The following is a 24390-nucleotide window of genomic DNA, read 5'->3' on the forward strand; positions in this document are numbered from 1 at the left end:
GACAGGTATCTGCTCGATTTCATCCTGTGATTTCTGATCCTCCTTTCCCTTAGTTAGCTCCCATGTGGAGGTGGCTCCTCGATCCTGAAAGCGCAAGAACAGCCCATGAGTGTAACATCCCTGGGTGGAAATCCACGCCTCACCTTTATAAGCACACCAAGAGGTGCCAGATTATTCCTTAAATCGTCACTGGCTTTAAGGAGAGGGATTCTTTCTGGATAAAGTGCCGGTTTCTCGGAAGTAGTAGTCTGTCGGGCGAGAGCAAATGCTCTGACTTCACTTCGGAATTGAGTCAGCTGATCAACGACAGCCTGGAGGCTTCCAGAGTGGTTCATCGCCTCGACCTCCTGCACGTACAAAAACTATTTGAGATCTGGTGGACAGGCGTGTACGACTCCAGTTCTTTGGGTTGCTTCCATGTACATGCTGACCTTATTGTGAAACGGTTCAATCCCAAACACATCCAATATGTCTCTGATGTAGGCCGTCATGGCTCCAAACACTGCTGGACTTCTAACTGCTCCAGCAGACTTAGACAAAACAGTTAATTCATCAGTCAAATGAAGCTCATGTAAAAATTAATGTGTGAGCTTTTACTGAGGAAATGGGCTGTAGCTGGCAGTTTCCGTGGTAAATTAAATCCATGATGGCACTCATCGCTCGAGGGGTGTCGAAGTCATCGGCCAAAGCGGCTGTCACGTCAGCTTTTGTCTGAGCCAACCTGAAGTGAAGAACAATCAGAGAACCATCATGGAATCACTGCAAATTATAAAATAATTTGATAAAAACGGAGAAAAAAAACTACACCTCTCCCAGAGAAATGCATCCTGCACTGGTAAACACTGCAGCTGGCCCTTGGTGTAGGCCTGAGCATCACTACAGAAGGTCGAGATGGTTGCCAGGGAGATCCCAGCCTCCGACATGCTGCTGTTGCTGTAGTCAATAGCTATGGGAGACATTATAGAGCAGCTTAAAGGGGACCTATTATGCTCATTTACGGGCCCTTTGTATTGAGTTTTGGACTCCTGTAGAGCTGCTACACACAATAACCTTTCTAGATCTTCCAGAATCTGCACCTATTCCAGTTGTATTTCCTTGGATTTCCAAAACTGTGTTTTAATTTATCACACTCACGCTTCGCTACCAGGGCATGCCCATATATGGTTTCTCACAATTCTCACTGTGATGTCACAAAGAGCCAGCGTCTGAAACCGAGCCATACCAAACTTCTTTCAGGGCTCACGTCCAAATGTGCATAGTTTAACATGATACTACGATGTTTGAACAACATTTATGGGCCAGAAAAGTGGAAAAAGCATAATAGGTCCCCCTTAACAGCAGCTGCAGCAGTGGGCATGTACCGTGTGGTGAATAGGTGGAACAGACCTGATCTATATTTGGTCAAGAGGCAGAACATCCGGAACTCATTGGCAGAGTGAGACCGCAGGAAGTCCTGTGGAATGAACACTAATTATCACACACCTGTGACAGTCGGGAATCTTATACAGTGGGGGAAAATAAGTATTTGATCCCCTCACAAAAAGATGAACTTTCATGCTGATTATTGTTTGAGCGTCGCAGGGGTGCTGGAGCCTATCCCAGCTGTGGACAATTTGGAGTTGCTAATTAACCTAGCATTTTTTTTTGGAATGTGGAAGGAAACCGGAGTACCCGGAGAAAACCCACGCATGCACGGGGAGAACATGCATGCTCCACACATACTATATGACCGTGGGTGAGATCGAACTCGGGTCTCCTAGCTGTGTGGCCTGCACGCTAACCACTTTCCCACCGTGCAGCGCTGATTATTGTGAGAGCAACAAGATGTAAAAAACAAAAACATTACATTAATATGGCGGCATGGCGGTCGAGTGGTTAGCGCAAAGACCTCACAGCCAGGGTTCAATTCCACCCTCTGCCATCTCTGGTGTGGAGTTTGCATGTTCTCCCTGTGCATGCGTGGGTTTCCTCCCACATTCCAAAAAACATGCTAGGTTAATTATAGCGACTCCAAATTGTCCATAGGTATGAATGTGAGTGTGAATGGTTGTTTGTCTATATGTGCCCTGTGATTGGCTGGCCACCAGTCCAGGGTGTAACCAAACCAATAGGCATGCCGCCCCCCCACAGAGCAGCTATGTGTTCATAGATAGATAGATAGATAGACTCCCTTTATTGTCATTGCACAAAAACACAGTAGTGAAATTGCCAACGAAATGTCGTTGCCTGGCTCCCATATAATAACAGACACAAAAGAAGATAAGTAATAATAAATAATAATAATAATAATAATAATGTGGAGAATAAATAGATAGAATAGACACCAAATATGAACAACATAATGTAAAGTGCAGCGTGAACAGTAAATTGCCCAAATAATTTAAATAATTTAAATAAATAATAATAATGTAAGTAAAGGTAGGGGGGCTTATTTGGCATGAAGCACACAAATGATTTAAACCCTGATGGGAACATCCCTAATTTAGTTTGATGAAGCGAGTTACCTTGATGCTGATGTAGTTCTTCAGAGATTTAGACATTTTCTCTGCGCTGCCTTTGAGATGTAAATGTCCTAAACAGAGTCACTTTTAGTATTACAGTACACATCAGATCTGTATTGCAATGACTGGAACCTTATGGCACATACAATCCCATACCACTGACTTGAGTGGGTGGTTGTGATGTACGAGTTACCTGAGTGCAAGAAGTAATTGGCCCACTGTTCACACTGATGATAGGCTTCACTCTGTGCCACCTCGTTTTCATGGTGAGGAAAAGCCAGGTCCACACCTCCTGAGTGGATATCCAGCTGACTCCCAAACACGGAGCTAAAATCACCCCAGAAGTGACATGATGCATCACAGACCTAACAAAAAAACTGCAGTAACCAAAAATCCCTTTGGGAGTGAAGACCTCGCTATGGTAGAACACTCAATATGCCATCCTGGTCTTCCTGGGCCCCATGGAGATTCCCAGTATGGTTCGTGTGGTTTCGCTCGCTTCCACAGAGCAAAGTCACGCACGTCTTTTTTACCGGAACTGCCTGGAAAAATCACGCACAAGATCCTTAATATCGAACTACATTTATATGACAGTTGTGTACAACCACTCTTAATCGTAGCCACTGTGATTGGTCACACTCCTGAGGACTTCCGGACTACTGCCGAAACTCACTTTATAATTTTGTAGATATAAGAGTTGATAATAAATAAGTAATCCCTTTTGGAGAGCTACTTGAAAAGTGGTTAGGAGCTACTTGTAGCTCTTGAACTACTAGCTGAGTTACCGTGTTTGAACTCGGAGTGGTAACGTAGATCTGGGTTTGAGTAGGTAGTACTACATCGGTAGTGTCAATTTGGTCATTAAACATTTTTTTGGATAGAAAACTTGGATAGATCCACCGATTGTGGTGGTGGTGAGCTTGGACGCTCCCTGTATGCACACTATATAATGCTACACAGACAACTGCTTACTTAGACTAAATAAACACAGTTACATTGTTTTTTCTTTTATAATAAACCTTGAAAAATAGGTCATTTGGGACCCGATCCTCCACTTACCAGATTCTTCCTGAGAATCCACAGTTCCACCAAACTTGCCGTAGCGTTGCCCGATGGCCTGGATATCAAAGTACACATCACCTACAGCCACAAAGACAAAATATGTTTACAAAGGGGCTGGAAAAGTGGAAAAAAATATACTAGATCCACTTTTAATACTCACCTTCTTTAGTGGCGTAAGCTTTTCCGTGTTCGATAATCCTCTGAATGAACGCCACAATTTGTGGTACGTTCTCGGTGACTCTTAAATAAGCTACAGGAGGAATCACCTAAAAAAATAACAACATACATTTAAACGTTAAAATGATAAAGTAGATTTTATTTGCTTTTGATTGACACACACCTTCAATGACATCATATCCTTCTTAAATTCCTCTTCATACATTCTGGCGATGATGGTGGGAGATATATTCTCCTGGAAATGCGTTTTTTGGAATATTATACAACACAACCAAATAAAAAAGACAATTGCAGCATCCGGGTACAATAATGCCCTGCTTTTTGCCTGACAGTACTTGTCATTGTCATTAAAACAAAGTGATGCCTCACCTCCCATCCTCTTTTGATGATTTTGTCATCGATGTCTGTGATGACCATAGCATGGATAACCGTGATGCCAAATAATCTGGACAAAATCCTCTGCAGGACATCGAACCTGACGTAGGAACTTTGAGAGAAAATGATTATGAATGAAGGCCAACAATGCAAAATTGCGCACGCATCTTTGTCTAATATTTACCATGCGTGGCCCAGGTGGGCATGGTCATACACGGTAGGTCCACAGCTGTACCTAACATATAAACACAGTAACGTCCTGCGTGAACTGTAAATATTCACACTGCATGCATCAATGAACCTGTTCAAATACCAAGTGGCGACTCCCTCCCGGGCCAGAATCAGAGGCTCTTTCCTTTTTGTGAGGCTGTTGAAAGTCTTTAAACCTGTGTCAAATCCCGTGGGGATGACCCACGTCCTCTCACACGCACCTCTGCTGCAGGATCCATGGAATTTGTTGATTATATTGAGTCCGTCAGTTCGCCATAAAAACGACTTCACTGTTCTTCTCCACATGCTGTGACCTACAAACCCGGCGTAGCGCAATGGCTGATGCTAAAAGTTTGTATTTAGAGCGAGGGTGATCTTCGGTAGGATATTCATCATTCGTAAACAAGAAAATGTCACAAAAAACAACTAAATACACAATTATGTATACACACACAATATTTTAGCACTACATAGCATTTCCAAACATACAAGACGGAAATCACGATGTGTGTGGTGTCTTCACGCGATACTTTGATACCCGGAAGTTCTTTGACATATCATGTGATTCGCTAATGTTGCTCCAGCCTTTAGATAAGAAACGCTAGTTCCAAATAGCTAAACATTTACTGAACGCTTTTAGGCAGACATACTAATTTTAACCACGCAAGATGCAGAACGTCATTAACACAGTAAAAGGCACGGCTCTTGGAGTGGCCGAGTTTCTCACGCCAGTGCTCAAGGTAAACTTATTTCTACTTCACAAGCCAGCACGCTGCTAGCTTGCTAGCAGGAGATGCTTCGTTGACATGTGGAGAACACAAATTCACATCTGCTGGAGACAGGCGTTCATTTATGTCCCAATTAGCTCCTGTTTAAAGTGAGTATTAGGAATTGTTGACGCAAATGAGTTACATATGGCTCATGGACACAAAGTGGGTGGGAAATTAGCACATCACAATTTTAAGAATTACGCTGTGTGTCAAGTTTGGCCCTTCCGGTTCTCTACTTAATCTTAGCATTTTGAGCGCGAATCTGGAGATAATTTTAAGATGGCGGCTTTTGAATCTGTTTGATGTTGTTAAATTTCACAGGAATCGAAATTCAAAGAAACTGGAGTCATCACACCGGAAGAGGTGACGACGTTAATCTATTAATTCTATTAATATTTTCCCCTTCGTGTGTTAACTCTTCAAATCTCTCCAAGTGTCTGATATTTATTTTTTGTGTTAGTTTGTTGCCGCTGGAGATCACCTGGTCCACCATTGTCCAACATGGAAATGGTAAGTTGTCATTTTGTGCTTAAATGTGTTATGAAATAATGACATCTTGTGTTCATACTTAATGAGTTCACTAGCAGGGCAGTAATACTTTGCTATGTGTGACTCAGAAAAGCGCATTACATTGTTACGTCAATCATGCTGAATTCCACATAATGGTGCAATGTTTTACTGGAGAAAACCAACTTACCTAACAGGAAACTTCATTTACTTGCTGCAGCACATTTGCACACAGCATTTTTTTTTTTACAATTTGCTACTGGTAAAAACACAGTGAATGAGTGAACTGGTTTAATTGCATGATTAATTACAATTAAATGACTGTGTATAGTCTATTAAAGTAAATCTAACATTTTCCTGCAGGGCCAGCGGTGAAGAAGTTAAAGTAAAGCCGTATTTGCCCCCTGATAAACAGTTTCTTCTCACGCGCAATGGTAAGAAATGTTTTCTAGAACTTTTACATAACAAAACAACAACAACAACAAAACAGATATTTGTGAAAATAAACATATATAATATGAATATCCAAAGCACTGTGCCTGCTGACCACTCCAAAATATATTTTACAGATTATGGTGCTCCACCCCCAGCGATAAGTGAAAATCTGAAAAATAACTGGCATCCACTTTAAACACTAGTTTTAGCCTTTATACCCCCCTCCCAATAATGTTTGGGTTATGGTTATGCTTAATATGCTACCATATATGATTGCTATGCTAACATACGCAGTGTTTCCCATGTATTTGCGGCGGCTGTAACTGTTTCATGACACAACTCATACGTACTTGGTCTGCCAGAGAATAAGAAGACGTAGCAGGAGGGAATCAGTGTTGCTAACGTTATGACTTTTTCCTTTATATTTAGCATGTGTTCACACCCCTATGGATTCTTTTTGTAAAAAAAAAAAGCGACCGGGGACAAATCTAGCAACCCAACGTCAATACAGATTGCAGTCCTGTGGGAATTTGTCTTTTGCATCATCCACTGGCAATAAAGACAGGACTTGTTTTTAATCATTTTTGAGTGTTTTCACTTTTGTTTCTCGTTTTACAGTTCCCTGTTACAAGCGCTGTAAACAGATGGAATACTCTGACGAGTTGGAGGCCATTATCGAGGAAGATGACGGCGACGGAGGCTGGGTGGACACTTATCACAACGCAGGTCTGATGACGCTATGTTGATTTACTTTTCACTCGGCCCCTAAAAATTGTTGTTTTTACGTGAAAATTACGATTTATTCACAAATATAATACCATGAACAATTTAAAACTTTTCACTGCTACTGCAGTAATTTTGTTTTCTATCAGTTAATACAGTCACTATAAACTTTCTGTACAAATCTCTGGTCCTGTGGCTAAAAAATCAGGTTAATACTTCCTGCTTTCATTTTGAAGCTGACTTGCATGTTTTGAAGGCTTATAACCAGGCAGTAGTTATGTTGCTGTTGTTGCGTCACACTTATTGAGCGATAATGAGGAAGTTGACAATAATACGCCAGGATTTGGATGACTTTATTCACATAATCGGGGACGACATTAATTATGTTCCTGTTTGACAGTCGCTGAAATTGATGACAGTTTTTTCAGTGTGTCGTCAATCCAAATTAAAAACTGACCAAAGACTGAGTCGTGATTCCAAGTTTGGGCTAGTCTTTGATAGAACACATTTGTAACAATGGTTTTCATTGTTTCCAGGCATGCTAGGCGTCACTGATGCTGTACAGGAAATTTCACTGGACAATAATAAGGTAAGGTTTGCTGGTTTTCTGTTGTTGTTTGCCACTTAACACGGAGCTGATTGGTTTGTAACTTAAGTCCTTTTAAGGACCTTTTTTTGCAGTTTTAGCCGCCTTGTTTTTTTTTTTTAGATGTTTTTATATCTTTAGAACACACATAAAAGACAGATGTGTGTTCATGTTTCACATAATTGTGATTAATAAATGTTTTTTTTCCTTAAGGCGCCAGCCATGTTTCAATATATTGACTTGATTCCAGGACAAGAATATGAATACCACGTCTGCGGCATGTTGTGATGATGATGAAGACGACGAAGACGGAGAGGCAGCGGATATGGAAGGTACTAGGGTTGTATTTGTACATGTGTTCATCATCAGATGTAAACGGACAAAGACAAATAAGTAGATAGGATGAAAGCAATTCGTCTATTAGCAGTTTTTGTTCCATTTTAAAAATAGTTTAAGCTGCACTTTTTTTACCTTAAAACCTGGATGGATACCAAACCGTGAATGTTTTTTTTTTTTTTTTTACACAAGTTGAATGTTCATTCATCATGTCTCATAGCTGCCACATAGCTCTTTACACTTGTATTGTCCTTGCAGAATACGAAGAAAGTGGCTTACTGGAAACTGATGAGGTGAGCCTGCTTTTTCCACTTCGTGTGTGAAAGAGAGAGAGAGATATAGTTTTTCATGAAGGTGCCACCTTCCCACGCTTGTCTTCTGTCCAGGCAACCTTAGACACTAGTAAAATGGTGGAAGCCAAAGTGAAAGTGGAGGCTGGGAATGAAGATGCTATCCTTCAGACAAGAACATACGACCTTTACATTACATATGATAAATATTACCAGACGCCTCGACTCTGGCTCTTTGGATATGGTGAGGTATGTCATTGGTACATTATTGCATCATTGTTTACTTGCAATCCTCGCTCTTTTGTTCGGCTTGATTACTTATCGGCGCATTTCTCAACAGATTGAAATTCAAAGCTTTTCTGAACAGAGCAGTTGCTTGAGCAAGGCACTGACGTTATTGTCTTGAGCTTTGACGCACATTTTCTCAGTTTCTCGGGTGATCAAGTTGCGGCGTCTTTCAGGACCGGCAGCCTCTATCCGTGGAGCAAATGTATGAAGACATCAGTCAGGACCACGTGAAGAAGACGGTCACCATCGAGAACCATCCACACCTCCCCCCGCCAGCCATGTGCTCCGTCCACCCCTGCAGGTGAGTTGAATAATGGTTCCACACTGTGCTAAATCTTGGGCTGCACTGTTTTGTTTTTTTCCCCCAGACATGCTGAAGTGATGAAAAAGATCATTGAGACGGTGGCTGAAGGAGGTGGTGAGCTCGGAGTACATATGTATCCTTTTCAGTTGATGTTGAGTCTTTTACTCATCTTCATACACGGTCCCTTTCACGCTAGCAAACAACACTTTCCTTTTCCTTTACTGCGGTTTTCAGGTATCTTCTCATTTTCCTCAAATTTGTCCAGGCTGTCATTCCCACAATAGAGTACGACTACACAAGACACTTCACCATGTAGCATCATGGACTATGGTTACTACGGTTACTGTGATTACACGCGATCTGGTTGATCTGGTCACCCGCAAATGGTTGTGTTTTTCTGGAACACCTTGCACTGGTGCAGGATGCCGAGAATCATGATATGACTCGCCGAAATACTTTTTTTTTTTTTAAGGCTGTAGGATGTCAGACTCTTAAAGGAGGGCTTTTTCCAGTGGGGACACACACATAAATATATAATCGGGTCCATTCAGCGCTTAAATGTGATGTATTTTGCACATATGTAAATCACTATCAAACATTCTAAGAACAATTTTAGCAGTTAGACTCCACCCTGCGCTCAGCTAAGCTAGGCTAACGCGCCATCCATCCATCTATTGTCTGTACTGTTCGCGCTCATTAGGGTTGTGGATGAGCTGGAGCGTATCCCAGCTGAGTCAGGGTGAAAGATGTATTCATACCCTGGGCTGGTCTTTTAATCAATCGTTGACACTCACATTCACACCTATGGGTCATTTAGAGTGGCTAGTAGCTCAGGTTTAATGTGGTCCACATGCTACGCTGCTTTCAGCTTACATTAGATTAGGCTCTCACCGTCACCGTTCAGGTTTTTAATTTGACTTAACCAAAAAAAGTAGCAATCAGGACTAAAAAAAACACAGCAAAAGTAAGATATAGCATAACAAAACTATACTGTAGTTTCAGGTCATGGATTTGGACGGCTTCAAAGCTTTCACTTGTACAGTATCTCTGCTATGTTGCACGAGGGCTGAGTTTCCATGCTAGTGCAAATTTCAAGAGCTGGCTTAGCAGTGTTGTAAAGCAACTGTCATTTTCCTAATAAGCTAAATATGTGTATGGTCGTTCAGACAGCTTGTGTGGTTAACATGGCAGCAGAAATGATCTTTGTGGTCGGTTTGTGTCAAATAATGAACAATGTATACATATTTGTATTTTATGTGCTACCTGTGAAGTCGCTTGATCACTTTTTAATTGACGTATCAATAAAGTTGCCCATAATAATAGCCGTCCTCTGTACTGTGCTATGTTTTTTTTACCACCAGGTGGCAGCAGTACGCCAAAAGTAGTACATGACAACCAAACGAAGAAAACGTCCTTATGTCACAGCGGGTGCGAGGCGTAGAAGTGGAGGTCATGTGAATTGTTTCCAACATGTGTGTGATGTATCCCACTCTGTGGCTTTGTTTTTATGGCTTCTTTACAAACTTCCGACCGTCGGAGCCTTTTCTCACTGCCTACTTGATGGGACCAACGAAGAACCTGACTGAGGCGCAGGTGAGGTAGCTTATGGAGCTAAAGGCAAATCATACTACACTAACGCTACTATTACTATTAATATATGACTTATTTGGAGACCGCATATGTAAGTAATTTTATTTTTTGTTATACCAGTAGGGACTCGGGAAAACAACGTAGCCGAGTTCTAACTTCCGGCATCGGTAACTCTGAGGAAATACAGGAAAACATCGAATCAAGTGTTTCTCTTTCAGAAGACCCCCCACGTGGTCTAGTCCTTGCCGCCACACATTTTTGTATGCGGAAGTAAACACAACAATGTAGCATCAATGTTCCATTTATTACCGTCTAAAAGTATTTGTAGTGAGTTTGTTTCAACATACATATACTATAACAGCTTCGTAGGCATACAATTAACTGTTGGGATTGTTTAGAATTTTTTTTTCCTGGGGTGTCCAAACTTTTTCCAACGGTACCCACTTGATATTTTTATATATATTTTTAAAAGGTAAAAAGGCTTAAAAAATGTTTAAAGACAAAACCGATTTATTATAATTTATTTTGTATCATAATATCAACTTCTTTACATTTTGTGCATTTTTTTCTTATTATAGCTGTTTTTTTGGCTTTACTTTACACATTTTGGACATCCGTGGTTTATTATTGTCAGCAGGGCTTCAAATACGTACCTCCCCTACAGTGTGTATACAGTATATGTATATTTAAATCCCCCAGGAGTACTAGTACATATACATATAAAAGTAAAAAGTATTCAATGGCCTTTTCATACAGACAAAGTAGCCATTTCTTATCCAGGACAGTCGACGTGGCATTTTGCTAATTAAGCACTTAAACTACAAATTCCAAAGGACTAATGTGGTAAAATATTTTGTTACAGTCCCTGGACTAAACTAAACTGGTTCAGGGGGTGTTCAAAGTAGAAAATGTTGTTTCACTCGACCTTCACATGTCCTACAAACAGTGTCTCGCTCACTTGTTTGTGCTCTGCCATTGTGCTTGCTGTGTCTTGTCTGTTGGCGCATGGTGATGACATCACAGATAGGCAGCCTGAATCAGTAACATTTAATGTCTTTATCATTATGGTGATTTAGACTGATTTTTGACCTTTTTTTTGTGTTAGTTGAGTCAAATCTTTGACGCATTGACTTATTTAAATGTTTGTTTCTGCAGGTTGTGGGTGAAATCTATCCAATCTGGACATATTCCTACCTTGTGTTGCTGTTCCCCGTCTTCCTAGCCACCGACTACCTGTGTTACAAGCCTGTGCTCGTGCTGCAGGCGGCTAGCTACGTCGTCACCTATGTGATGCTGCTCAAGGCTCAGGGCCTCGTAGCCATGCAGCTGCTGGAGTTCTTCTTCGGTCTCGCCACAGCCTCTGAGGTGGCCTACTACTCGTACATCTACAGCGTCGTGGAGCCTGCTCACTATCAGAGAGTGACGGCCTACTGCCGCAGTGTCACTCTATTCGGCTCGGCCGCCGGCTCGCTGATGGGGCAGCTCCTTCTCTCTGTGGCTAAAATCCAGCTTGTGTACCTCGTCTCCGCTACGCTCGCATCCGCCGCTGTAGCGTTTGTTTCCCCTTGGTTTCTACCCATGCCTAAGAGGAGCGTGTTTTTTCATAAGAGTCCCGCAGAAGTGGAAGAATATGACTTCAGTGGTGCTTTAATTAGGGAGGTGGACAAATCAGATGTTGAAGTTCCTCGAGACCACCAGGAAGTCTCCACGGTGAGTCTTGAAGCTGCTTCACGTGTATTAGTCCAGGTTTTACACGTTGTTGTCAAATAGGTGGCGCTGCCCGCCGACGAGACGCAAAGAGGCCGTGGTGTCTTGGAGGTCTTGAGGATGTTGTGGACGGACTTCCTGCACTGTTACAGACGAGGTCCCCTACTTGCTTGGTCGGTGTGGTGGGCGCTAGCCACGTGTGGGTACTTTCAGGTGAATTTACTCTTTGGTTTGTTCCAAGATGGCGCCTTTGCTCCTCGGTATATCCATTTTTAATGTCATGTCGCCGGTTATTGTTTATGATGATGGCATGCCTCAAGGTTCCGTTCCTGAGCCTATGTTATTTTCACCATATATGCTACCATTAGGATGAGTCATCACACGGCATCCATTTTCTTTTTTATACCGATTCAGGTGGTGAACTATGCCCAAGTGCTGTGGGAGAAAGTCCGCCCCTCCCAGGAATATGACATCTACAACGGCTACGTGGAGACGGCGTCCACTCTCCTAGGTAAGATCTTCGTCACGTCACATGGGAATGTTTACTGACTGTGGGGGGGGTGTTGGGGACTGTCTCTAGGGGCGGTTGCTGCTCTGCTGGTGGGCTACCTTCCCGTGAGCTGGTCTGTGTGGGGAGAACTGGCCTTGTGTCTCCTGTCTCTGCTCATGGCAGCATGTCTGCTCATCATGGACCTGCTGAGGAACATCTGGCTGTGTTATGGCGCCTATGTTCTTTTTAGAGCCACCTATATGCTGCTAATCACTGTTGCCACGTGAGTACAAAGAGCGGGGGCATGGGGGCATGCCACTTGGGTTTTTGTGTATTGTACAGTCACATATTAATGATAGAATAATAATAATAGTTTTTTATTGATGTATGTGTGTGATCGTTGCCAGGTATGAAATAGCCGCCAGCCTGGACATGCAACGCTACGCCCTCGTGTTTGGAGTCAACACCTTCCTGGCTTTGTCGCTGCAGTCTTTGCTGACTCTGGTGGTGGTGGACTCTGCCGGCCTCCGCCTTGACATCTTCACCCAGGTACAAAAACACAGCTGCCATTCATGACGTCTTCCTGACGTAGTTCCAGGAATTATGACAACATGGCAACATCTTAGTCTTACCAGTTCTTGTTGTTTCCGTCATCAAACAAACGTAAATATTAGTCAATGACAACATGACTCGGCATAAAATGCAGTTTTTAAATGAACTTTAAAACGGAAAATTTAAATCCAAACCTACATGGTACTTCTGTTGTAATAACCGGTTGGGCCACACTTGGCAACAACTGCAATCAAGCTTAAGTATCTTGCAATGAGTCTCTTCCAGCACTCATGACAGCCAATGGTCTTTGCTTTTGTTTAGTAGTTATTTTCCACTATGTTGTTACATTAAATATTAGTCAATGACAACATGACTCCCTTAGCAACAACAACTGCAATCAAGCATAAGTGATAACTTGCAATGAGTCTCTTACAGCACTCGTGACAGCCAATGGTATTTGAGTTTGTTTAGTAGTTATTTTCCACTATTATGTTGTTATATTAAATATTAGTCAATGACAACATGACTCCCTTCGCAACAACTGCAATCAAGCGTAAGTGATAACTTGCAATGAGTCTCTTACAGCACTCATGACAGCCAATGGTCTTTGCTTTTGTTTAGTAGTTATTTTCCACTATTATGTTGTTATATTAAATATTAGTCAATGACAACATGACTCCCTTAGCAACAACTGCAATCAAGCGTAAGTGATAACTTGCAATGAGTCTCTTACAGCACTCATGACAGCCAATGGTCTTTGCTTTTGTTGAGTAGTTATTTTCCACTATAATGTTGTTATATTATTACTTATACTTTCTATGATTCCAGTACCTAACATGGTGTAGTACTAAGTACTCCGTACATAATTCACCCCGCAACTATTCTAGTTTCGGGCAGATGGAAGAACCATTTGGTTTTGTTGCAGTTATGAGTGAGTACTCTATTGTAATAACTGGTTGGGCCACCCTTAGCAACAACAACTGCAATCAAGTGTAAGTGATAACTTGCAATGAGTCTCTTCCAGCACTGTGGAGGAATTTTGTCCCATTCATTTTTGCAGAATTGCAAACATTTGTTGTGGGGCCTTTTGCGACCTATTAGATGAGTCGTCACGCTTCACTCTTGGGGTAATTTGGATTGGCTGGCACTCCTGGGAAGGCTTGCCACCGTTTTGGCTATTTGTGGAGAATGGCTCTCACTGTGGTTTGCTGGAGTCCTAAAGCTTTAGAATTGGCTTTATAACCTTTTCCTGATGGATAAATCTCAATTAAGTTGTTTTTAAGTGGTCGGGGGGGGGGGGGGCATCAATTACTTTTTCACACAGGGTCCTGTAGGTTGGATTTTTTTTTCCTTTTAACAATAAAGTTACATTTAAAACTAGTTTTTGTGTTGTCATTGGCTAATAGTTCCATCAGTTTGATGTGAAACATTTAAGCGTGACTAACTTGACTGACAGCCCTCCTTCTCCTCCCAGTTCTTCATTTACAGCGTCTACTTTGCCGTCATTGCTGCTGTCCTCCTCCTGGCTTGGCTCTACAACTTGGCTCGCAGGAGGCGCTCTCATCAGGAGGTTGTGTCCAGGAGTCCAACAGTCGTGGAGAGCACGTAATATGAACGTTGTCGTCGTTTGTTGTCGTGCCATTGTGTTATTCGCTGGCCTGTCCACTTTGTATAAAATGCTGCATTCCAGAAAACTGGCAAGTTGGACAATCGAGACTTTCAACCAGGTCAAGGACATTGAACGTTGAAGCCCCGGATTTTCCCACTTATGCACTTTTGATAAAAGTCGTGTACAAATAGTTCTAGATTGTATTTTTATAATGATGCTATAGTTTGTATTTGCACTTGGTAGTGTAGCGGTTCATGCTGCTGCCTTGAATTCCTGGCCACTGTAATACGTGTTGTGTGTAGCGACCTCTTGTGGTGAAAGGCAACTTTTACTACTACAAGGTATTGCCATTTCACAATAGAGGGTGTCCATATATTGCAGTATTCTTCATTTAAATCTGTTGAGAACTGCTGAAGGTAAAGTGTCTTTACTACTTTATCATGTTGTTGGTAAACATGCATAACAAGGTTACATGGAAGTATGTCAAGGGTTTACATGTCCGAAAAGGAGTAGGAAGAAGTTCATTTAATAGTCTCTGTGTTGCAGCATTATTGATCATTTGGACACTTCCTATGTTCAATGCTGTACTAGTTTACCAAAGTTTTTTTTTTTTTTTTTCATTTTGAGGTAAGACGTCTGACTGTATACAGCATATGGAACGTATCCAACTTCCCAGCCTTCCTGAATACAACATATAACGCACTTCCGAGGTTTTGGCCAGCAAGTGGCACAACCACACGGCATTGTCACGGTAGCTAGTTTACGTCTATCACTCAAACCACAGTAAAACACAATCATCAGTGTCGGTATGACAAAATAATTCATATAAACACGTTTAAGTGCACATTTTTTTGCACTAGTGCCTTTTGAGTCTTGAACACAGCACTTAGGTGTCCTTATTAAGAATCAGCATGTTAATTTACCATGCAACTGGAAAATAAAGTATTTATTTGTTCATGCGTAGCGTATTGTGTTAATGAATTATTTTTTTTACACAGCTATGTTGGTCTGGATTTTTTTTTCTCCTTTAAGAATAAAAGGTTTTATTTCAAAATTTTGCATTTTGTCATTGACTAATTTGTTTGTTGACATTTAAAAAAATAGTATGTTCATCCTTTAAACTATAAAATACTTAAATGTACACAATTATTTTATAATCCATAATAGTGTATTTTATTATTCTATACTGTAAAAGAGGATTAAATCTAACATTGTAGTTTTGCACGCATTTATGTAGTATGAATATAAACATCAGGTATTGTTAGGTCAGGCTCCAGATGACTGTAAGTGATGCCATGACTCCGTTAAGGACAGCAACACCATAATCCAAGAGCAAACCTTGCTCAAGGGCGTCTCTGGAAGAAAACAAATGACTAAAATGAGTCTCTGCACATATCACATATTTCATTAAATATGAAGTGAACTCTTACCTGCATAGGAGCGGGACTGTTGGGGGCACCATGTTGGCTTTGTAGTTATTTAGGTAGGCCACGGTCCATGAGAAGAAACAGCAAATGGATCCTGCTAATACTGACAGAACCAGGATACTCCAGAAACCTACTTTTCACAAAAAATATAAATTATTCAAAATTCGAGCAGATACACAGACATTGTAGCACTTCTAAAAAAAAAAAAAAAAAATGGGACCACTAAATACTCACCTAACATCCTTACCTCTGTCCCATCATCTTCAATGACCCTTTCTGCCTGTAGCTCTGCAACAGTCCAAACATTAATCCATGCAGAATAGCAGTTATTTTATATTCTATCCTAACATCAATAGTATGGTAGCATCCGTGCTGGATTCATAAAACGGTCTTTGCTTTTGTTTAGTAGTTATTTTCTACTATTGTTATATTATTACTTATATTTTGCACCTAGAATTTCACGGCGTAAAACTGTATAATATACATTTCTTTATTTATATGATTCCGTTACCTAACATGGTGTACTACTAAGGAGTCCGTACATAATTCACCCCGGAACTATTAAAGTTGAGCTTGTTGCCACCCGAATGTTTCGGGCAGATGGAACAAGCATTTGGTTCGCTGCAGTTACGAGTGTGAGTTCATGTTAAACAACAAAATAAAGTTCGCTTCTGCACTCGACATTCAATGGTAGTATTTACATTTGTGTAAATTATTCAGTTTATTGCTAAAAAAATGTTTTTTCCCCCACAATCTTTGTCCTATGTGTTATTCCGGTTGTGATTACGATCAACAGGTGATTCGCTCAATGAATTTGTATCGACACTCCGAAAATGCACTTTTAAATGTAACGACATTTAAAAGTTAACTGTGTTCAAAGTTCAAATATGCCAAATATAATATAAATATGTGTGCTTACCTTGCAATATGGGGTCCAGAAAGGCGCAAAAAACACCGACAGCCACAACAGCGGCGGCAGAAACCGGGACTGAAAGCAACATTTCTGGCCACAGTTTGAGCTTCACCAAGCTACCGACTCCTCCGACTGTGCCGGTATACGATCGATTCTCCATTATCTTGTTTTTGGTGTCACCGTACAAAAAGCAAGAATTTCATGGCGTCAATTGTGTTCTAAAGGGCGCAACTTCACTTCCACAAACACCTGCGGCAATCAATTGGGGGGAAAACGGCTGCGCGTGCCAACTTCCGCCTTTTCTTCTTCGATGGCGGCTTTACGGCAGCGGAACTATCCATGACGTCACTCTTCTGCCATCTTGCGGCGGTATAGACAGCGCAGGTGTGTATTAAGGGTGTGGAAAATGAACTATATGAATCCATGCGCATGCGCGCGATGCGAGTGCATCGGCTCATTCACTGGGTATGGACGCAATTGACGGGTGAAATCCAGATTCATCGCGATGCGTTTGTGGGTATCGGTAAAATCCGATGCAAGCGCCGTTTCATTCATGTTCAACTTCACCGGAGAAGAACCAAGCAAATCAGGTCAGTGGATCTTCTGCTGCTTTCCAGATTGTACAGTCATTTTGTCCGCCCCTGCAACAAGTGTCCCAGTTGGCTTCTTCCTGAATTGTGAAACAATTTGAAAAGGTTATAAGTTGTTTTACACTTTCTGCTCCTCACTATTGTATTAGCTTAGCTGCTAGCTCATTCATATTAGCAGTATGTTTTGCAGACAGGAATATAAACAACCATTGATTGCACTGTTGAAAGTGTCACTTTAACTTTGTTGTTGCTTGTACTGTATTTTTTTACAGCAGTAATTGTGTATAGGCAGAGGTGCAGATTGTGGTTGGGTCATGTAATTGAAGTTGTTGGTGAGGGGCATGTTCAATTATATAAGTGCAAAGAAGCTTAATAATTCATAATTTCACGTATAACTTAATAGTTAAAAATATTTAAATGTGTATTGGAATTCATGATTTTATAACATTTCGTATACATTGTTAAAAAAAAGTGTACTTCCCCTTTAAGAGTGCATAGAGCTGATATACTTCCTGGTTCACATTTAGCCGTTAGTTAGCACTTTACGGTTTTCTTACCTCTTTCGTGTATTTTCAGTTACTTAAACTATTGTCTTAGCCAGCTATTTTGTTTGTATTTTGGGAAATAAACGTGGAGATTTTTTTTATTTTTTCGTTAAAAAAAAACGCTCTCCTACGCACACGGCCTGTGGAGTTCGCTAAATGTTAGCTAAAAGTTAGCCAAAAGCTAAATGCTCTCAAGCTAATCAAACCTCTACAAATTGTTGAATTGTTTTACTCCACCACTGAACCACTTATATTGTAATTGCATAGCCGATGTGAAATTGTGAGGAAAGTTGTTTTTCAAAAGTATATATATATATATTGCATGTTGTAAAAATAAAATGGCGTTAACTATGACACAAGCAAAACAAAAATAGGTTTTGATAGCTTATTCACCACCACTATGAAATCAATCATAGAAAATGGTGGAACTGGTGGAATGGTGGTTCCAGCTGCTGTAATATTGTCATAATTGTCCACCAAATGTACAACCCAAAACATGTACGTTGACCAAATATGGATGCCAATGTAAACAGTGTAGTTCGCACACAATTGGAACTAAAACTGATTCACAGTTTATCCCAGAATGAGAATATTTAAAAGCCTAATTCCTGTTCAAATGAAGTCGAGCAAAACAAGGGAAGAGCTGGTGACACCAGTTCTTCTTCTTGTCGGTCCCTTGTGGTGAACCGGACCCGGTCTGGCAGACCTCTGAAACAGATGCCTCAGTTTTTTGATGTCCATGTGGTTCTGAGATACTTTCCTTGCGGGTCGGGTCACTGTCCGTCTCGAAGGGAATGTTTCTTTGCGCTTCCTGTGCCTCCCGCATCCTGATTAAAGCTGCTTTCACCGCTTGGAGCTTGTCCTCCATCTCCGTGGCGGTCATGTTGTCGTCCTGGTGCTGTATGGAAGGAACCATGGAGACGTACTTGATGAGCTGCTCCTTCATCTGCTGAACGTTCTGAAGTTGCTCCGTCAGCTGGAAGCTGAGCTCCTGAATGGTCCTCTCTGTGAGCGCCGCGTTTTCTTTCTCCTTCCTCTGACTCTGGCGAAGCTGCATCCTCAGGTCATCGATGACCTTCCAGTTGGCGCACAACTTGTCAGCGTTGTGCTTCTCCTGGTTTTCAGACATCTTTATCTTCGTCTTCAGCGTGTGGATCTCGATCCATAGCTGGATTTTGCTGTTTTTCATTCGGTTCCCCTGCAGATATTCCAACACGGCAAACTGGCTCTTGATTTTACATTTGATGTGGGCTCTTTCCTCCGGGCGACAAGACAGGAGGCGGACTTTGTTGGCGTTGAGGTCTTTGGTGACTTCGGTCACAAGCTTGTCAATGTAAGACATGACGCAGATGTCCATGCTGGAAGCATTAGCATTTTCCATGTTGCTTGTTCCGTGCATAAAAATACCTCTTGGTACGACAACCACTTTAACTGTCTTTGTGCATCATAAAGTCTTCGGTGACATCACAAGCTTGTCACAGGTGAGTAAGACCACGCTTACCACGCTTCAAGTATGTTCCACAATCCTTCCTGGTTGAAAAGGAAACCAGGTACCATGGTAACATGGTAAGTCATACTAAGTACATTTGCGTCGGTGTAGAAAAAGCAGATGTGGTACTTAGGTTGCATTTCTGTCCTATTGGGGACACAATACATCGGCTAGCATTCTGAAACCCCTGCGTTACATTAGCATGAGAACCCTTGGCTTATAGTGATTTAATTGAGCTTATTTATTATGCATTGTGTACGTCAAATACACAACATTAACCCACCGGCCGCTGATGGGAGCGTGGAGTTAGCTTACAACGACAAGAGCTTGGAACAGGTCAGTGTGCTAGCATGAATTAACCAGAGCACCGAAAGCGTAGCCTCAAAAGTGCGTAAAAACACCTTATTTACGTTGACAACTACCCTACATAAGTGGTAATAATGAACTTGAGGTTGTGAATATTAGCACTCAATAAGATTATCAAATCTTACCTTTATGTATTCCCACATTTGGGACCAAATATGAGGTTAGCACACACAATGGTGCTTTCAAGGACCGTCAAACAAAGTGGGACAAGTCGCCGCTTGCAATAACCAACAAAAACGTTGGGATTTCTGACTGAATATTCTTCTTTGAATAAAAATAACGGCTCATATTTCATAAATTGATATGAATTTAGGGCTGCACGGTGGACGAGTGGTTTGCGCACAGACCTCACAGCTAGGAGACCAGGGTTCAATTCCACCCTCAGCCATCTCTGTGTGGAGTTTTCTCCGGGTACTCCGGTTTCCTCCCACATTCCAAAAACATGCTAGGTTAATTAGCGACTCCAAATTGTCTATAGGTATGAATGTGAGTGTGAATGGTTGTTTGTCTACATGTGCCCTGTGATTGGCTGGCCACCAGTCCAGGGTGTACCCCGCCTCTCTCCTGAAGACAGCTGGGATAGGCTCCAGCACTCCCCGCGACCCTTGTGAGGAAAAGCAGTAGAAAATGAATGAATATGAATTTACACTAAATTCCATTTAGTTTGATGTCTACTATTTAATCATTGCACTTGAAAGTATCCCACGGTCAGGTACCGGGGCCACGGGCCGGTGGTTGGGGACCCTACTCTACACACCCCTTGTGTGTTCTCATGTGTTTCACCACAGATATCTTATGGGAGAATCTTCTCTCACAAACTGAACAACTAAATGGTTTTTCTCCCGTGTGCGTTCTCATGTGTGACATAATATTTGACTTTCGAGATAATCTTTGACCACAAACGGAACAACTAAAAGGTTTTTCTCCCGTGTGTGTCCTTGCATGTAACACCAAATAAGACTTTCTAGAGAATTTTTCACCACAAACCGAGCAACTAAAAGGTTTTTCTTCTGTGTGCGTCGTCATGTGAGATACCATATTTCCCTTTTGGGAGAATCCCTTACCACAAACGGAGCAACTAAAGGGTTTTTCTCGAGTGTGCGTCCGCATGTGTAGAGTCAAATGGCTCTCATAAGGAAAGCGTTTAGCACAAATGGAACATGTCAAACATTTCTTAGCCGCCTTCTTGTCAGAGCGTGGAGAGTGTTTGTGGTCGGTGTGAGTCCTTGCATCACCTTCACAGTCTGCATCGCTGCTCAAAGGTTCTTGGCTGTGGCGTCCGTCTTCAACCTCAAAGTGTGACGTGTCGTCGCTGTCTGATAGCGGAGCAAAGAGGCTGTCTGCTTGTGGTTCATCGTCATGGTCCTCAGTCTTCACAGAGACCCCAGTGGGTGGCAAGTTGGTGAGACCGAGACGAGACTCCTGATTGGTCCAGAGTTCCTCTTCTTCCTCTTTAATATGGGGGGGCTGCGGTTCCAAAGTGGTGCTCACCCCCTGCGGCTCAGGGGAAAGTTCCTCTTGAATTGGGTCACAGGATTCTGAAAAAAAAAAAAAAAAAATTAATCATTAATATGCTTTCATTTAACATCAATGTTAAAAAAACATTAATATATATATATATATATTAAAAAAACAAACTATATTAGGAAAACAGGAAGTGAACAAATGTAACAGTTAATTTTCAAAAATCAGTGAATTTTTTTTTCTCTCACTAGCGTTTCCTCTACCAATGGATGGATGGAAAAGAACAGCGACCTCTGGTGGACAAAAAATACTCATGTTCATTCTAGCGATGGATGCGTGAACGAATGAGACGGCACAATTAAAGCAGTCATTTTCGGCACACTGGTGTTATGGTGTGCCGTGAGGAATTATCCGATATCATTTTTTTAAATTTAACATTTATTAATAATTTTCTTTAAATATTATGTCATTGTGGAGTGGTGTAAAGACTGGCAGTGCAATGTAATAATTCGTCCGTGTGGCAACAAGTAGCTGAGTGCTTCGTTCCTCCAATAGACTTAGTGATGCACGTGCAGGTTGTGGTGACATTTTGTAACATTTTTTGGTTAGTGGTGTGCCGCCATTTTTTTCCAATGTAAAAAAACGCGCCGTTGCTAAAAAAAAAAAAAAGTAGAAAAACACTGAATTAGAGAGTTTAAAACTTTAAAACGTATATACTATTTTCATGTATTCAAAGAGGATACTGTTGGGTTGCGGCGTGTGCTCTCACGTGCTGTACCTCGTGGAGGCCGCTAGCTAGCAGTGTTGAGTTGTTTTGTGACGAGTTGTTGCCTTTAATGACAAGTTGACTGATAACCCTCAGAATGCTCCATCCTCTATGCTAACACATACATATACACACACTTTGGTACTGCTACATTGTGGGCGTTCGAACGCTGGTGGTCAACGACTTTGAACAAATGAACTAGAAGGCTAGTGAACATGTAAACATACCTTCAACGTGTAGCCCTATCCGTGTCTTGCAAACAGCTTCCATTTGTTGTCGCTGTCGCTCGTTCTCCTCTCTAGTTCGACTAAGTTCCTCCTCGTAAGATGCTATTGTTCTGTCAAGTTCCTCCTCGTATGACGCTATAGTTCGTTCAAGCTCCTCCTCGTATGAGGCTACGGTTCTTTCAAACAGTCCCAATATTTCATCAGCTGCCGCCATGAGTCGCTCTTTCACCAAGTCTTTTAACATTTTGTTGTTGTCTTGTAGCAAATAACACTAAGTGTCTTTTCTGTCCTTAGAACTTCCACCTTTTTCTTATTCTACGGCAGCTTTACGGCAGCTAATCATTCTTTACGTTACATTTCTGCCATCTTGTGGCGGTATTGAAGACGATTCATAGTGAGAGCAGCTAAACTAACATTCTACAAATCGTTATCGCTGTAGATTTTTTCATTTTTTTATGTAAAATGAAAAACACAACAAAAACAAAGAACACTTGCAATAAAACTTGCAAAAGTAACCAAAAACAATATATAATATAATAAATACAAAATAAATAAGCAAACATTGAGAATAAAATGTCATACCGATGTAATAGAGTGATATCATTTGGAAAGGCAAAGATCCTACAGCTGGCGCTCCCGCAAACGCACCATTAGCAGCCACTGGTACACAGCTGTGCTAATTAGCATGTATACTTTTAGCCTATGTTGGTCTGTTCCCTTGGTTGGTGTGGCCTGTCCCCAGCAACGACGAGGTGCAGATGAAAGAATGGAATACTTCCTGTTTCCCATGATGCTTTGCTTTACAGTTTTTGTAAAAAAAAAAAGCTGGAAAGAACATGGTTAGATCTCTCATAGTACAGTAGTTGGTTAATATTGTGTATTATTTGTCGGTAGTGTATTGTCCGTTTTTATCTACCTATTGTGTTGTTGTGTGTGTGTATTTATATATAGTTCTGTTGGCACCAGGAGTAGGAATTGTGTGACGTGATGACACATAGGTAATATGGTATGTTTCACACAGGTACACAACACTTGAGTACCATCTAGTGGCTTAAATGTGACATAACACAATGATAATCTTAATTATTTTCAAAATTGTCGAATATCGGTCGCTAATTAATATCACAATATTTGTTATCTGTAATTTTTGACAATTATTTACATTATAGTCTATTAAATGTATTAACAATGCCATTACTTAAGTCTTATTTATGTCTTAAATGGCTTATTTACTCATATTAGTTCCAAACCCTTGGTGACATATTTTCCTCCAAAGCTACTAGCAACGTTTTCTGGTATTTTGAATACCAATACTAAAACTGAAAGCAGGTATTGAATTGCAAATTCAAGGGAAACCCTTCATTTGTGTGATGTCATCATCAAGGCCTTCATCATCAGGTATTTGTGTGATGTCATCTTTTTAAAAATATACTCATGAGGTCAAATGCATCGCCAGGATTGGCTCATTGCGGTCAGTGATGTCGCACGCTTACTTTCTGTCACAGGTACGTCGCAACAAGTGAAATTTAGGTTTAAGTACAATAAACCCATAGAATGATAACACAGGGGGAATACAAGATGGACGACTCGGTTGATCAAATTGTGAAAGTTGAGAGCAAGTCCCAGATAAAGAAAAGCAGGACTAACTCCAAATACAAACAAAAACCTCAAACCAAAATGGGGGAGGCAGAAAACGTCGATCGGTACCTCGAACAAAAGAAAGTCCAACGCGATGAAGCTCTGGCACTCAAGACTTTGGATAACCTGAAGTTCATGAAGGCGATAGTCGCCCAGGAACGACGAGTGAAAGGTCTGGAACTGGTCCTCGAGAGACAGAAATTAATTAACGAAAACTTCCGAAAGATGGCGGACAAGAAATTGGCAGAGGAAGCGGTTCGTTTTGAGAAACTGAACAAGTTCAAACTGATAAAAAAGGCCGAAATCGAGAAGCTCAAGGAGCAAATCGGCTCCATGAAGAAGGAACTACCCGAGATTGAGGAAACGCTGAGCAAGTACGAGCGCTACAAACGCAACATTTTCAAACTGCACTCCCCGGATAAACTGACTCCTTACGGACTACCGGATCACGAG

The 24390-nt window shown here is 41.3% G+C and overlaps 5 protein-coding genes across 7 annotated transcripts in view; 2 read left to right on the forward strand and 3 right to left on the reverse strand.

Moving 5' to 3' along the window:
* The window catches only part of cars2 (cysteinyl-tRNA synthetase 2, mitochondrial), a 5591-nt gene extending 739 nt beyond the window's left edge, over window positions 1–4852 (reverse strand). The window contains exons 1-15 of one of the 2 annotated variants that reach the window (XM_058085888.1): window positions 4429–4852; window positions 4300–4350; window positions 4110–4227; window positions 3904–3975; window positions 3724–3829; window positions 3561–3641; window positions 2914–3043; window positions 2695–2828; window positions 2505–2572; window positions 1387–1453; window positions 808–946; window positions 598–721; window positions 432–530; window positions 144–347; window positions 41–84 (exon numbers count right to left, since the gene is read on the reverse strand). In XM_058085888.1, coding sequence (XP_057941871.1) covers window positions 41–84; window positions 144–347; window positions 432–530; window positions 598–721; window positions 808–946; window positions 1387–1453; window positions 2505–2572; window positions 2695–2828; window positions 2914–3043; window positions 3561–3641; window positions 3724–3829; window positions 3904–3975; window positions 4110–4227; window positions 4300–4350; window positions 4429–4631 — 1640 coding nt within the window. In that variant the 5' untranslated portion in view covers window positions 4632–4852. Of the gene's footprint in view, window positions 85–143; window positions 348–431; window positions 531–597; window positions 722–807; window positions 947–1386; window positions 1454–2504; window positions 2573–2694; window positions 2829–2913; window positions 3044–3560; window positions 3642–3723; window positions 3830–3903; window positions 3976–4109; window positions 4228–4299; window positions 4351–4428 lie in introns of both variants that reach the window. The other variant, XM_058085887.1, reaches the window with a different exon arrangement.
* A 6-nt stretch (window positions 4853–4858) lies between these two features.
* On the forward strand, window positions 4859–9886 carry atg3 (autophagy related 3). Its single transcript, XM_058085964.1, has 12 exons — window positions 4859–5065; window positions 5417–5458; window positions 5556–5605; window positions 5966–6036; window positions 6656–6763; window positions 7297–7349; window positions 7597–7678; window positions 7941–7975; window positions 8069–8221; window positions 8434–8561; window positions 8629–8697; window positions 8799–9886. The coding sequence occupies exons 1-12, from the start codon at window positions 4994–4996 to the stop codon at window positions 8878–8880; spliced, it is 945 nt and encodes a 314-aa protein (XP_057941947.1). The 5' UTR covers window positions 4859–4993; the 3' UTR covers window positions 8881–9886.
* Window positions 9887–10008: 122 nt separating this feature from the next.
* slc19a2 (solute carrier family 19 member 2) lies at window positions 10009–15534 on the forward strand. Its single transcript, XM_058085916.1, has 7 exons — window positions 10009–10157; window positions 11310–11864; window positions 11925–12074; window positions 12276–12372; window positions 12442–12634; window positions 12759–12900; window positions 14378–15534. The coding sequence occupies exons 1-7, from the start codon at window positions 10035–10037 to the stop codon at window positions 14510–14512; spliced, it is 1395 nt and encodes a 464-aa protein (XP_057941899.1). The 5' UTR covers window positions 10009–10034; the 3' UTR covers window positions 14513–15534.
* Window positions 15535–15541: 7 nt separating this feature from the next.
* arl6ip6 (ADP-ribosylation factor-like 6 interacting protein 6) lies at window positions 15542–21218 on the reverse strand. 2 transcript variants are annotated; one of them, XM_058085992.1, is made up of 5 exons: window positions 21078–21218; window positions 16859–17522; window positions 16174–16227; window positions 15943–16072; window positions 15542–15867 (listed from the first exon to the last, which is right to left on the reverse strand). In XM_058085992.1, the coding sequence occupies exons 2-5, from the start codon at window positions 17010–17012 to the stop codon at window positions 15774–15776; spliced, it is 432 nt and encodes a 143-aa protein (XP_057941975.1). In that variant the 5' UTR covers window positions 17013–17522; window positions 21078–21218; the 3' UTR covers window positions 15542–15773. The 2 variants fall into 2 exon arrangements, with proteins under 2 accessions (XP_057941975.1, XP_057941976.1); XM_058085993.1 differs by having other exon boundaries at window positions 15545–15867; window positions 15943–16069.
* LOC131137706 (zinc finger and SCAN domain-containing protein 12-like) lies at window positions 20561–22767 on the reverse strand. The gene is made up of 2 exons (XM_058085952.1): window positions 22300–22767; window positions 20561–21380 (listed from the first exon to the last, which is right to left on the reverse strand). Exons 1-2 carry the CDS (start codon window positions 22541–22543, stop codon window positions 20587–20589), a joined length of 1038 nt encoding a protein of 345 aa, XP_057941935.1. The 5' UTR covers window positions 22544–22767; the 3' UTR covers window positions 20561–20586.
* Between the last annotated feature and the right edge of the window lie 1623 nt (window positions 22768–24390).

The sequence above is a fragment of the Doryrhamphus excisus genome, chromosome 10 (genome assembly GCF_030265055.1).
Source record: "Doryrhamphus excisus isolate RoL2022-K1 chromosome 10, RoL_Dexc_1.0, whole genome shotgun sequence".
NCBI classification, from domain to species: Eukaryota; Metazoa; Chordata; class Actinopteri; order Syngnathiformes; family Syngnathidae; genus Doryrhamphus; species Doryrhamphus excisus.

Bases quoted from the DNA above. Each gene is read 5' to 3' on its own strand.
- atg3 (XM_058085964.1), top strand. From the start codon at position 4,994: ATGCAGAACGTCATTAACACAGTAAAAGGCACGGCTCTTGGAGTGGCC. The intron at 8,222-8,433 runs GTATGTCATTGG...GGCGTCTTTCAG, and splicing joins GGCTCTTTGGATATGGTGAG to GACCGGCAGCCTCTATCCGT. The intron at 8,562-8,628 runs GTGAGTTGAATA...TTTTTCCCCCAG, and splicing joins TGCTCCGTCCACCCCTGCAG to ACATGCTGAAGTGATGAAAA.
- slc19a2 (XM_058085916.1), top strand. From the start codon at position 10,035: ATGTGTGTGATGTATCCCACTCTGTGGCTTTGTTTTTATGGCTTCTTT. The intron at 11,865-11,924 runs GTGAGTCTTGAA...GTTGTCAAATAG, and splicing joins ACCACCAGGAAGTCTCCACG to GTGGCGCTGCCCGCCGACGA. The intron at 12,635-12,758 runs GTGAGTACAAAG...GATCGTTGCCAG, and splicing joins CTGCTAATCACTGTTGCCAC to GTATGAAATAGCCGCCAGCC.
- arl6ip6 (XM_058085992.1), bottom strand. From the start codon at position 17,012: ATGGAGAATCGATCGTATACCGGCACAGTCGGAGGAGTCGGTAGCTTG. The intron at 16,073-16,173 runs GTGAGTATTTAG...TTTTGTGAAAAG, and splicing joins GACAGAGGTAAGGATGTTAG to TAGGTTTCTGGAGTATCCTG. The intron at 15,868-15,942 runs GTAAGAGTTCAC...GTTTTCTTCCAG, and splicing joins ACAGTCCCGCTCCTATGCAG to AGACGCCCTTGAGCAAGGTT.
- LOC131137706 (XM_058085952.1), bottom strand. From the start codon at position 22,543: ATGTTAAAAGACTTGGTGAAAGAGCGACTCATGGCGGCAGCTGATGAA. The intron at 21,381-22,299 runs GTATGTTTACAT...TTTTTTTTTCAG, and splicing joins GATAGGGCTACACGTTGAAG to AATCCTGTGACCCAATTCAA.